We start from the raw sequence: 13,956 nt of genomic DNA on the forward strand, positions 1-13,956 counted from the left end.
CTTATACATGAAAGTGGAGTTGTAGTTAGGAAGTTCACTGTTTGGTTTGTGAATTCAGGGCTGTAGAGGATGCCAGGCTGACAGTGCTGGAGACAGAAACTCAGCAAATGTAGCAGTGTGTGTTTGTAGATTGCAGCATCCTCTCTGCTCCCAAAGCCAGCCTCCCATTCTCCTGGAAAAGGCAAATGGACCAAGGTTTATGACAACCTAACTCTTACTCTGAAGAAACTGTGGCAGACTCGCTTACCAGTGTGGAAAGGAATAAAATCAGTACCCTGGAAATACAGCAGGACTTGAAGAAGTTTGAAGCTGTTACTGGCGAGAAATGGAAGCACAGGGCAAGGTACCAGTGTCAAAAATCATCCAAGGACTGCAATAAACCAGAAGCTACTGAATTTCTAAGAGATAGGAGGTTGCCATCATGACAGCTTGCTGTGGAGGTTCTGTGCTTTGGGCTTGGGGTTTTTTTTTAATGTTATAGCTGCTGGAAGAAAGATGTCACTGGTCTCTGTTCTCTCCTCTGGGCCCATGGTTTGATTTGGAAGATTGGGCTCCCACCTTCTGACCAACAGTGCTTCTTGTAGCCACTCTCTTAGGGGTGTTATTCCAGAGGAGTGGAGTTAGAGCTGCTCCGTGGCAGCCTTGAGGTGTTCTTCAGGACAGCTGTGAAATCAATCAGAGAGATAATTGTTAGATAACTGATAGCTGCAAAGAGGCAAAAGCAGTGTCATCACATCTGGCAGGGCACTACAGAAACTGAGGGTTCAACTTTTTAAAAGGTGTTTAAAAGTTCTTCCTCCTCCAGTGCTCATGGCTTGCTTTCTTCTTGAAATAACTCTCCAGTCAGCATGCAATTGCTGTTTTGTTCTGGCTTTAAACCCTGATCATGCAGGCAGTGCATAAAGCTCTTGCTTGAACAGAAATCTTATAAAGGATATTTGTGCCAACCTACTGAATGTTACAGACCTCTGTGTTTGGAGTCAGATAGTAAAGAAATGAAAACGCCTTTTTGGTAATGGCTGTTTTAAAACTGTGCTTCCCTAGAGTTCAGAGGAGAGTTTGTTTGAATCCATTATTATTGTTGTTGTAATATTGTTACTGTTTTAGTTGATTTTAATCCATTGTTTCTATTTTCTAAACAGATCCTTGCTTTTTTAAGACAGATCAATTTGCATGCTGTTTAGAAGAGTTTAATGTTCAAAACTTTGCTAAACTTTGGTGGTATGTGCACATATTTTTCTGCCAGAAGTCAGCAAATGGGATAAGGAATAGGGTTTTACTCCTGAAGCACTCAGATTGGAGACCAAGTGTGACATTTCCAGGTAGAGTTATGTTTTTGCATTCAGGTGAAAGGTGTCTTCACCTAGAGACTGTAGAATACTGTGACAGTAAGGCTTGGAAATATATGTATATATATTAAATCATGGTCTATTTCTTCCCCCAAGCTTGAATCACCTATTTTCTAGTCATGTTTCTTCATTGTGTGATTCCTCAGAAATCAGTGTGCCCTTGTCTGCCTTTCTCCTCTTTCATCTTTTCTTAGAATAGTCTAAAATTAGCGTGTTCCAAGATGCACTATTAATTTTACAGTCCTTTCAATTGCATTTCTGTGATACAGTTTAGTTATAATCAGATTGCTTTAGCTTTTGTTTAAAACTGAAAAAATGAGGATTTAAAAAGTTTGATGGCAATTTTTACTCTGTCTTGGAGCTAAGGTAAAGCAGCATTTTTGACAAGATACAGGGAAGTTCTGAAAATCTAGGGAAGTTCTGGTCAGAGATATATGCAGGTAAAGTTCTTGTGTATCCTTCAGCATGAGTTATATGAAGATGGAAAGCTTCGTTCTTGTTTCTCAGCAATACTGGTTAGAGGGGCATGAACTGTATTTGTGTTTCCTTTTTCTCTAGAGAAATGCTTCAATCTGCATTCCCAGAGTTTTAGGTAAGGAATTTGGCTACAAGCTCTGGATATGTAGAAGGGTTTTGTTTTGTTTTATTTCTTTCTTTTTTTTAAGGATTGGGCATATAGGAACCTTTTAAGCTCTGTCTTTGGGACCTGGAGAAATCCTTGGAGATTCCTTTGGACATCTGTAATCCACCTTTATGATGATGTCACATTTCAAAAATGCCAGCTTCAAAAATATCTGCTGCAGTGCGTGTAATATGGGATTTACTTTTTTGTCTAAACCAACTAGAGTGAAGATATTTTTTTCTTCCTCTGAGAGAGTGGGCTAGGGCAGGAAAACAGGGAGAAACAGGTCTCACTTTCTGATCTGTCACCGTTCATCTCCTCTGGCAGCCAGTCTGCAGATTCAAATACTACGTTCTTTGTCCCCAACATATTTAACCTCATTCATTTCCTAAAAAATGTTAAGTACATGCTGGTGGCATCTTCCAGAGTTCCTTGTACTGCAAGGAGGGGTCCATGTTACTGCTGTGTGGCTCCAGAAACGCAGTTGGAACTAAAACTTTGCTGCTTCTGGCTGAGCTGGTGGCTCTGCTGTGTCTGGGAGAGTGCTCAGCTCCTTCTCCAGTTCTCCTGCTGGAGATCCCTCATGTTTCACCCTCACCTGAGAGCTTTGGGTAGATTTTAGTTGATCAGGAGTTTCCCTCCGAGGGACTTGCACCAGTGAGAGGTTTAAGTTGGTTAGAGATGTGGAGGGGGCTGCAGCTGCCCTGCAGGCTTCAGGGATGGTCTGCTCATGTTCACAGTCAGCATTCCCCACTTAAACCTGAGCCCTGGAGTTTTGAATGCTGTGGCTCACCAAGGGTGACTGTTGGTGTGTGCACGAGGTTTGGGATGAGCCAGCAGCTTCCAGTTCTCCTGTGCCGAGCACTTTGCAGTGATGACTCTTCCAAAGTGGAATTGCTGTTCAGTGAAGGAAGTACATGCTCTCTTACAAACCTTCAGTTTTTCAGCTTACACGTCAGGTGTGGCTTCAGAGTATGTGGCACTTGCAGAGTTACAGAATACACAGTGCTCCAAACAAAGAGGCTGTGTCATTCTTTTGTGGTAATTGTTCAAAATTGAGAAGGGAAAGCTTTGGATCTTTCACGGATTGTACACAAATTCTGGGTATTGATACCCTAAATATTAATCAACCTTTTCCAATTTATGTATTTGCCAGGCAAGCTGACATAGAGAGCCTTCATTAAACTCTCCAGATATCCTCATAGTTTATAAATATTTATGTGAGGGCATTCACCATGTGAAAGGCTTGCTATTTGCTCCACATGGACAAACTTACTCAGAACACAGTGCTTGCATTTGCAAGTAGAAATGATCTTGTTGTCATTTCTGCTTTTTGCTATGTTCTCTGGTGAAATGGTTATGAAAATAGGGTGGGGTTTTTGTCTCATTATTATCTTGCTACAGACCTTTCTATTTCCATGTAGTTGGCACAGTTCCCCACCAATTTTGAAATGGAGTCAAAGTCTATGAATAGAATGGGGAATACTGCTGATACCTTTGTCTGTAATACCTTATTCTTAATAAGCTTTTAAAAAATAACCGGTTAAAGTCTAGGTTAAAAGAAGCAGTGCTTTAGTTAGTAAAACTTTCTTTCCTTTGCAGAATTGTATAAGTTACTTGGAGAAAGAAGAATGTCAGTTTAAAAGATGGAATTTTTTTCAGCCCTCAGTATTTATATGGAGAGAAAAATAAGGAAATGTTTTTAATATAAACAGACGTGGAGAATGGCAACATTCGTACAGTTTTTTTTTAGTATCTTGTTACAGGATCACATTACCTAAATAGAATTACTCCCTTGTGATATAATCAATGTGGCAATAATGGGATTATAGTTTTAATTGTGTTTATGAGGGCCATGTGTGAGTTCTTGATGTCAGATTTGAAAAGTAATCATATTTGGGACAGAAAATTTTAATCAACTACCTATAATTTTGCTTAATCAAAAATTGTTTGTTTGCTTCTCTATGATACGTTTATATTTTCCCCCTTATTCTTCCCCTCTCTGCCCAGTCTGTTCCCAGAGGAAAAGTACACTTTGTAAACAGTGTGCTGAGGTTTTTTAACTATTTGTGCCTCTAGAAATCCTTAACAATGAAGACTCTCCTCTGTCCATTGTCAGAGAGTTCAGGCTTCTATAAAGTAGCTGATATGTTTGCTGGAATTCTGGAAGTTAAGGATATGTGGAAAGTAATAGAAATTTAATGTGTCAAACTTTGTTCCCTTAGTTGTTCTGTCAAAGCAGGGAATAAAATTCCTGCTTATACTCATAGTATTAGTGTTAATTAAAATATTAATACTTTGGAAATTCAAGAATCCTCTTGTCCACACACAGAGGAAGAATATTAAGAATAACAGAGGAGTAGGAATTTGTAGGCCTTGTAGTGAGTCTTAGTACATCCATTTAGAAAATGCAGTGATGTTCTTATAACTCAAAAACTTAACTGAAGCTCAGCAGTTACCCTTTGACCCTGTAGGTAATGGAAAAATGAATAAGTAAGATAATTCCAAGTCGGGTGGTTTTGTATTTATGGGTTTATTTGCTTTTCTTTTGGATTTCTAGAAATGAGCCCTGTTCAGTATGAAAAAGACAAGGTTGATCACCTTTTCTAAGAGATCCTGCATATATATGTGTGTGTGTTGTCTTATGGGGTGGTTTGTTTGTTTGTTGTTTTTTTTCCTGTGTTTTGTTACATTTAATGTAAGCCTGCTGAACATTTGACATTAATAGTGCAGGGATATTAAAAGTGCGAGAGTTACAAGTATGCTACAACAGTTTCTTCACAAAATAAAAATTAAATGTCCAATAATTCTCAAAATTATTGAAATAGGTGCATGTCTTTCCTTACCCATTAAAAATATTCTCTAACTGTTCATTCGAACTGGGGCCTTCGGTGCTAAATTCTGTGTTCTTGCTTTACAGCAACTCCCCGATAGTGCTTAAAAAATCTAAACTAATAAAAAACCCCAGCCTCAAAACAGAATAAATAAGCTGTTTTGAATGATGTGATTTTTACCTGGCGAGACAAACCAACACACTTTGAGTATCTTTTAGACTGTTGTGCAACCTTGGATAAATTGTTGGAAAAGTCATCTGAGGGTAGTTCATTGCCTGTGAATTTGGAGTGTGGAGAAAGGCCTCGTTTGTTGGAAGTGTGCTGCTGTTGAGAGTGTGAATTCTTTGATCCGTGTGGAGCTAACAGCAATTGGGGTAAGACTCTGTGGCTTGGGCTGGTAGGAGTGACTGAGAGATGTGAGCTGTTTAGGCTGGAGCACATCATGAGCTGCAATTGCTCCAGAGTAGCAACAAACCTTGGGGCATTCCCACCTCGGCTTGCCAGGGTGTGCAAATTGTGTCTTCCAGCCTTTAGCCTTCCTAGAATTTGGGAAATGGGCTCCTGCTGTTGCAGCACCACAGTGTTGTGGCTCAGTGCTCTCCTTGAGAGGATGCACTCGGCTTCAACAGCTTCCTGAGGAACGTGGTCGAGGCTTTTGGTTTGTTTCCTCACTGTTGGAAGCGCTGTAGGAAAAGGTGATGCCGGAAGGTGTGAAGAAAATTAAAACAAACTGTTTTGTTTCAGTGTGTTCCTTGTCATCACAGTTTAGACTGCAGAATACCATCCCTGTTCAGATGTGGGACTCTCATTGGTGCAGCCAAACAAGGCTTCTTTTCTGCAGGAGCAGAGGTGCTTGCTAACTAACTTTTTCATTAAACACACCGTGTCGATTTAAACATGGGTGTTGCCGGTAGAACTGGGGAAGTATTGCCAATGTATGTGGAACTGGTATGACTTCATCTGCAGCACTGTGTGTTATTCTGACAGCTGTTTGAGAGGCTGGAAGAGTGTTGAAGGAAGATTATGAGGACACCTGAGAAAATGAGCTGTATAATGTTGAAGTTCTGCAGACATTAACGTGGATCACGGAAGTACTTGATTACGCATCCCTGAGGAGCCTTCCTGCTTTCCATAGCCTGCAGTTGGCCCTGGAAAGTGCCAGGTCACCTTTATTTTGCTGCTGCTCTGTAAGCAGAAGGGCCATGGCAGAAGGTGGACTGGTTTTGGCAATGCAGCTGCAAGATGATGCCTGACCAGGGAGCATCAGCTCTCTGCTCATCCTGTTGTCAGCCAGGTAGAGTCAGAATATAAAGTTAGAAAAATGTCAGAGCGAAAGCACTGTGTTCCACCACCATGAGAGTGCCATCAAAAGAACTTCAGAACAGGAGAGTCCATGTTACAGAAAGTTGGACAAAGGATCTGTATGAGTGTGCTACCTACAAGAGCCACACTCTGGTAATCCAACTGTATGGCTCTGTTGCCAGTGGGATGATTTGGCCTGCTATTGAGAAAGTGTCATAGGCTGGAACTTCATGGTGGACTTCAGTCATGAGTGCCTTTGCTGTAATCTGGCAGGTCTGTTGGCTTTTTATGCCTGGATCTGGTATTTCTGTCCTTCCCTGAAATCCTGTTTCTTTTGTTTGTTTTTTTGGGTTTTTTTTTCCCCCTCCTCTCATTCTCATGTCTCCATCCTTCTATCTTTAGTAAGGTAATTTTTTCCCTGTATTTAGCAGGCTAAAGGGTGACTTACTGCCTTTGTACCAGCTAGTCCTGTAGGATGTCTCGGTCTCTACAGCTAGTATCTGGCCAAAGGCCAGTAAAGTTTAGTGCAGAATCCAAATGCTGTTGTTGCCTGTTGGTGTCTTTGCTGTTGCCCTGATGTAGCTACTCATTTCCTTCACTGGCCTGCTGCTCCTGTGACCTTTTGAGTTACCATCTGAACTGCCCTTGCATGGCTTTAGCCTGAGGAATATACTTTGGGTTAGCTGAGAAGAGGAGAAAGGATCCTTTCAGCCAAGTTTAGGCTGCCTCATGCTCATTTACTAAATTCTTGGTTGCCTGCTGTGTCCTGCAAGTATATTTGTGAGAATAAGGAGGTTCAGAGAGAAGAGTGCTCTCTGTCCACAGTGAAAGAGGAATGGTGGGCGCTAGTAAGTCAGTTCATTATTTTTAAGAATGTATGGAATTGTGTGTTGCATGGAAAAAACTGGGAGAGTGCTGTGACAGGGAACTTGGTGCAAAATCATTGCCTGTTGCTTGCTGTGCTTAAAACTTGTGTATTTCCTGGTGATTTTACTGTTTGCTTTAAAATATAAACCATCTCTGCATAAGTTTCTTGAGGCTGGCTCCCTGCTGTTTGGAAAACTTGATGTTAATTTTCAAATTGTCTCCTTATTTGATACAAGTCTCCCAGGCTTTATTCCCAATGCTACCTCAATGTTTTCATTCTTGCTTCTTCAAATTGAGCAGCAAAACTCAAACATTTGCAGAAAAGAAATATACAGAATTTCTTAAGAAGCAGGAGCAGGGATGAAGAATTTTGAAACCCAGGGAGTGAAGGGACAATCCTCATAGCTGACTGCTCCAGGATCCTTGTGCCAGTCCAGAAACTTTTCCTTTCATTCTTGTGTTGGTTCTCTGTAGGACATCTTGGGGATGATTATTGTATTGCAAACAAGGAGTTTCGTGTATTGAATGGTTTTAGGGAGGTTGCAGCTAATGTTCTTTTCTGGTTATCTTTGTCCATTTCTCTGCTTTTCCTTCTCTTTTGAGCTGAATGAGAGTGTGTGTCATTCTGTCAAGGCATTTGGAGTCCTTGCTTCCTGTGCCTCATCCAGATCAGCATGGATTTGTTTGGTACATCTCATCACTGTGTCTCCTCTTCTCTCCAGTCCTCACGTTTGCTGTCCTCATAGCAGTGTGCTTGGCAGTACCAATTCACTTTAGATGCTCAGAGTTCTTCAGCAAGGCTTTTAAAAGATGGGAGTATTCCCTTCCCAACTCAGCACCATCATCTTCCACCGTGACAATCTGTGGGGTTTCTTACCCATGACTTCTGCACGGATATTTCTTTCCACAATGTCAGCAGTTGCTCAGTGGTTTCCACGCTGTGATTCTGTGGCAGGTTGCCACAACTTATCTGTGGCCACCTCTGCTCTGAGTCCTGTTCCTTAACTGGAGGATCATGAGGAACTGGTTCAACTAATTAGTCAAAGCTGAAGCAGTCCTTCCTTTCCCTGCTGTGCTAGTGCTTGTATTGATTTGATTTTTGGTCTGAACTGATTCTGGATGGTGGCTGGCTAAAAATTGCTTTCTGGCAGGTGGTGGGGAGAGCTCAGTTGGTTTCTCGTGGTTTATCTCCCTGCATTGTCTCGCCGTGCCATGGGACAAGTCCTTGAGCCAACACAAAAGAAGGGTCGGGAACCAAGAGCTGGAAGTGAAGCTGGGGAGAAAGGAGGCAGCTGCAGTCTTGAGCAGACCCAGCAGGCTGCCAGTGGAGGGGAGAGAGCTGCTCCCCCTTCCAGCTTCCTGCTGCTCATCTTGTGTCAGCTTTGGGGTTTGCTGGACCACTTCTTGTGTTGATTCAACTTGGTAACTTTTCACTGAAGTAGTGATTTGAATCCCCTTCCTGCTGGTGGGTACAAAAAATAAAAATCCCTTAATTTATAACTAAGCATAGCTTTTACTCTCTATTGGGCACTTTAATTAGGAGAATTACCTGCATGTAGACCTCTCAGGTCATAGAGGACATGGGTAATATTCATTACTATTTCTGGTTTTGATTTCCAGGGTAGGTGTTTTTCTCTTTCAAGAATGTGCTTCTCTCCAAGAAGTTACACTATATTTTTTTTATTATGTCTGTAGAAAGAGAAATAAAAACATGTAAAGAGTTCAGCTTCTTAAAAAAAAAAATCTGAATTGTGTATTTTTGTCCCATTATAACTTAAACTGCCAAATAGTTGCCCAGCTCTTGGGCTTCTTCCCAGGTTATTAGTACAGTTCTTAACTTCATTATTCAAGTAAGTCATCTCTTCAGTGTCCTGTGCTTTCAGAGTTGGGACCAGGTTGGATCTTCTGGCACAATTTTGCTCTTGGCACTGCTGCCCGAGTGAAGTGAATGCAGAGATGATACTTGGTACTAATGCTGCCAACTTCAGTAACTGGGTTTTACAGCACATTGAAGCCGTTGTGTTTTCTGGGAAGGGCTGGAGGCAGTGGGAAACAAACCTGGTTTTTATTATTTTGGTGATGCAGGCTTCATTCCTGGATGTCGCAACAAATTGGAAAGCTCAGCGTGCTCATCTGCCAGCCCTTTGGAATGTGTTACAAGTCGTGGCTTTGGATCAATCTGCATGGAGCTGCACATCCTAAGTGTAGCTGTTTCTCCTGAGTTGTCGTTCAGCTGAGCTGCCCAATTGATGCAGAAGTGTTTGCCTGCAGTCCCTGCTCAGGCAGCCCGGGCTCCAGCAGGGAGTGGGTAACCTCTGCAGTGTGGCCGTGTGAGGCTCAGCAGTGCCTGCAGGCCTGCCTGATTACCTGGTGTTCCAGTTCAGTGCGTGCTCTGTGTGTGCACGGCTGCTCCGTGGTGCACATAATAATGGAGCTTCTCCTCACTGCTCTGTGGATTTGCTTTTTTCCAAATGCTGGGCACGCTGTCTTTACTAGAGGAAGCTGTGCCAGCTGGCTGCACACTCTCTCCTGTGTGCACCAAATGACACTGAGCTGGCTGTTAAATAGATTTTTCAGTTGTAGGCAGGCTTTAAAAAGTAAAGGGTTTTGTTGTATTACAATTTTTTACACCTTGCAGTTTGTTGAATACTTTTTTTTTCTGAAATGTGTTGTCTTCATAAGCAATCTGCCCTTCAAGAAAATGCACTTTAATTAATTTTAAATCTTAGGGGGTGGGAAATTATGCCAGAAGGGGAAGGAGATAGCAAAGTGAGGATATAAAAACTATAAATATAAATTCTTAATATAAAGATTCTTCATCTAATTTTTAAAAGTCTATCCCTTCTCCACTGGAATATAATCCCTAAACTTGAATGGGTTTTTCCACAATAAAAAATTGCTTTCTGGAGAAGGGAATACAGGTACAAATTTGATATTATTAAAACCAAGGAACTTTCAGCCCTCTCTTGTTCTGTCTAAAGTTTATCATAAATCAAGTTATATTCAGTGTTTCTAAATTTAAGACGACAGTCTAAGCAATTCAGTTCTCTTAAAAACCAATGAAACTCCCACCACCTCAAAACATGCCTAGAACTCATTTAATTGCAGGTAGATGAAGGAACTTTCTTAATTCTTTCAGTTTCTCCCAGTTCACATGTGGCAGTGTCTTTGAGAAGTTGTTTTGAGATAAGATTGAGGAGTGTAGTCCAATCTTGGAAACCAAGCTTTTGAGTTTACTGGAATCTGACAGTATTTCTAATTTCAGTGTGAGTTTGTCATACAGGGAACTCTTCCTCTCCTGGCAGTGTGGCCCCTGACATCACTGAACCATGCATGTCCTTGGCTCTGTAAATTTTGACCTTTTGGTTAGGACATCCATCCTGCTGCAAATTCGAAGTGCCCACCTGTGCTGAGGAATAAATCTGCAAGATCTCTGTGAAATTTGTGTGGTGACAGGTAGAGGAGTACTCATGGATCTAAATACCTCTGTGGAGCTCTGGTGCTACAGTTTCTGAGTAAATGCAGGGAAAGGTAGAAATGTTTTCTGATAGTAGATTTTAAAGGCTGTCATTGTCTGCCTTATACAAATGTGGTGTTTTTCTGAACCTTTTGTTGAAGTAGGAATGAGGCTGGAATTTTCATAATGCTATATATAGCTTGTGGTTAAGGACAATTAAGCAGGCATATTACGTTTAAGAAGCTGTCTTTTTTATGGTTGCTGCTTTACATTAGTCATCTCAGCTGTTGTTATGAAAAATATACAGACTGTGCAAACTGACAGAGTAAGCAAATAAAGTATATAAAATGAAGGCTTTGTGTTAGACAACTAAGCAGGGATGGTTTGAAAGAAGCTGAGTTTAAAAGAACTGTGTTGTCCATTCCTGTAGATTTATTTTTCTCCCTACCTCCTCATACCACCTTCAACACTCTAAAGCCTCATGCTGTGCAACGAATTTTGTATTTTTATGTACTATATGTAAAATGTCTGAGATATATAATTGCAGGGAGTATTGACATGCAGGTGGCTCTGATAGCTTGATGTAAATTATGCTTCTGTAGAGGTGGGGTGTAGCCCTGGTTCCGTGCCTGAGGTGTTTTGGTTTCCTGAAATTCTTTTCCCAGGGAATTTTCTGTAAACAGAAGAAATGTTTTTGTTACTGTACCTATGTTATTCATTCCTTTTCCTAGGAGGGACTTCTTCTTGATGTCCCTCTGGTCTGACCAATGTGAGTGAAGAGGTTTCCCTTTGTGCCACCAATCAAATTGGTCTGTGTAAAATCATATAAAAGGGAGACACATCCTAAAAATAAAGGAGTCATTTTCAGCCTTCTGAATCTCAGAGTCTGTGTCGTTGTGGTTTAAAACAGCATCAGTGGGGTGTATATTATTAAATTCTATCAAGAAAAATAATCCTTGCTCAGGTGAGCCAGTACTGAGTGCTTAGAAAACGGCTTTACTCTTGTCTTGATCCTTCTCTACAGAGCAATATCATTTGGGCACTTCAAACCTCCATTTTCTTTGTTCTCTCCCTTCTTCTTTAATGTTATTTTAATAATGCACAACCCAGAATAGCGAGCTGCCCATTACCGAGACTTGTAACCAAGTCAAAAACCTTTGAGTCGATGCTTTTTAATCAAACTTCAAAACGTTCTCCCCAGAATTTCTTATTTTTGTAAAGATACTCTAAAACCAGTAGCTGTCAGAGTCCAGGACATCCTCTAGGATGACCTGGGACCCGAGGAAGGGAATTTGAGCCCTGGACAGGGGAGTGTGGAGCCGGTCCAGGGCGTTTGGAGACCTTGGCACAGAGCTCAGGAGAACATTGGGTTTGATTTTAGTCCATGGGAAAGACTTCTGACACTGAGAGAGGAATTGCAAACCGCCAGGATGTGAAAACAGTAGTTTCGCACAATAGAAGATGAAAAATTCAGTAGTTTTAGGGTTCATAGAATAGAGGTAAATGGGAGACAAAATGGTGGAATTAGGTGGTACCTAATAGGGTGGTACCTCGTGTTCCTTTCCTTCTTCCTCGTCCTCCATCTTCTGAAGTGGTGGTGACACAAGGTAGTTAGAGTGGAGTGGGTCAAAGTAGAAATGACCCTTTTATTGTGGGCACTAGGTATTGGTATAAAATTGTAAATAACCTACATGTTGCTATCTGTATAAATGTTAGGTGATGCCCCATCAGTGGGCAGTCCCCTCATGTCCCAGCCACTGTCTGGACCTTGTCTGGGAGTGGAGAAAATTCTGAGATATCAAATAATAAACAACAAAAAAACCAAAACCTTGAGGACTCCACTTTTTTATACCGACACAACTCAGGGACTTTTAAGAGGGCCAAGGACTTTAAACCACCTAAACTTCGGGTGAGGAAACCCTCCCTGAGAGTAGCTACTGACAGCCCGACGCTCCATCACAAGTTTGGCTTGATACAAGTGATGCTAACACGTGTGTCTGTGTTTCTGTCCCCCGTGCAGCCGCCCCGCTGCTGCTCTACGCCAACCGCCGGGACCTGCGGCTGGTGGACGCCGCCCAGGGCAGGGAGAACGCCACGGTCATCGTGGGGGGCCTGGAGGACGCCGCCGCCGTGGACTTCGTCTTCCTCAAGGGCTTGATCTACTGGAGCGACGTCAGCGAGGAGGCCATCAAAAGGACGGAGTTCAACAAGTCCGGGAGCGTGCAGAACGTGGTGGTGTCCGGACTCCTGTCGCCCGACGGGCTGGCCTGCGACTGGCTGGGGGAGAAGCTCTACTGGACGGATTCCGAGACAAACCGCATCGAGGTTTCCAACTTGGACGGGTCGCTGAGGAAGGTTTTGTTTTGGCAAGAGTTGGATCAGCCCAGAGCGATCGCCTTGGATCCTGCGAGGGGGTAGGTCTCTTTTAAGACAATGATTTTAAATGAAACAACGTGTTTAACATATAAACCAACGATTTTTTAAATCGATACCAAAAAGTTACAAATTCCTTAGAATTTGTACAAATTTTGGTTACAAATTCCACAGAATTTGTACGAATTTTGGTTACAAATTCTGCAGAATTTGTACAGATTTTGGTTACAAATTCCGCAGAATTTGTACAGATTCTGGTTACAAATTCCGCAGAATTTGTACAGATTCTGGTTACAAATACCAAAATTTTTACTCTTTCTCGTTTGTTGACTGATTTCAAATGCTCTTGTCAAAGTTATCCTAAGCCATTTTGCATCATTTGTTTGTCTTTTCTCTTGGTGTGATTTTCAGACTTCAGAAATTCCATTCATATTGGTTTGTGAACAATTAGGAATCACCAGACTTTATAAAACAGTACTAGAAACTTAGTTTGGCTGCAGTGCAGAAGATAATCAGAAATGTAGAAGTTCTAACCTAAAACCTAATACAATCTGCTTTCCTCAAAAGGCTGTGTCAGCTGCCTGTGGACAGACTGACTTGTGCCTCTCTGAAGTGTCAGGAAATGAAGTTTTTTGGAGCTTTATTCATGGTTGATAGTCATGCTTTATTGAAACATCTGAAGAAATGGGAGAAGTCAACATGCTGTATTAATAACAACTTGAGATGTGTTTTGAAGCTTAATCAGAACATTTCCAAGGGAGGCTCCTTTCCCCACCCTTGGGGGAATTCCTGTTTTAAAAAATCCTGTGTTTTTGTCTCAGCTCCTTCTAGAACTGATGTTATTTTCTCAGCTCCCATTTGAATCCCTGGCTGTGGCTCTTTTTGCTCTTTTCTTGGGACAAAGCAGCGTTTGCCAACAATGGAAAATTCAGTGGAGTTTTGGTGATGTTACATAAATGGCTGGCTTGAGGTTGCTTCAAAGGCATTCCTGTGACAAAGTGTTTGGGAGAGTCAAAGTGGATACGAATGGAATATCCTTGGTGCTGTGCAACATTTTGAAAATATTTTATATCTGCAGTAGAGAACAGAATAAACAGAAATAATACATAGAAAATGTGTTTATTTTCCAGTACCTTTATTTCAGGCTTTGGA

The 13,956-nt window shown here is 41.6% G+C and overlaps 1 protein-coding gene across 2 annotated transcripts in view; it reads left to right on the top strand.

The window, feature by feature from the left end:
- The window catches only part of LRP6 (LDL receptor related protein 6), a 111,653-nt gene that overhangs the window by 1,869 nt on the left and 95,828 nt on the right, over nt 1-13,956 (top strand). For both annotated transcript variants that reach the window (XM_083859189.1, XM_083859188.1), the window contains exon 2: nt 12,452-12,845. In XM_083859189.1, the coding sequence (XP_083715315.1) occupies nt 12,452-12,845 (394 nt within the window). The remainder of the gene's footprint in view (nt 1-12,451; nt 12,846-13,956) is intronic.

This window comes from Zosterops lateralis (genome assembly GCF_965231275.1).
Source record: "Zosterops lateralis genome assembly, chromosome: 4".
Taxonomy (NCBI): domain Eukaryota; kingdom Metazoa; phylum Chordata; class Aves; order Passeriformes; family Zosteropidae; genus Zosterops; species Zosterops lateralis.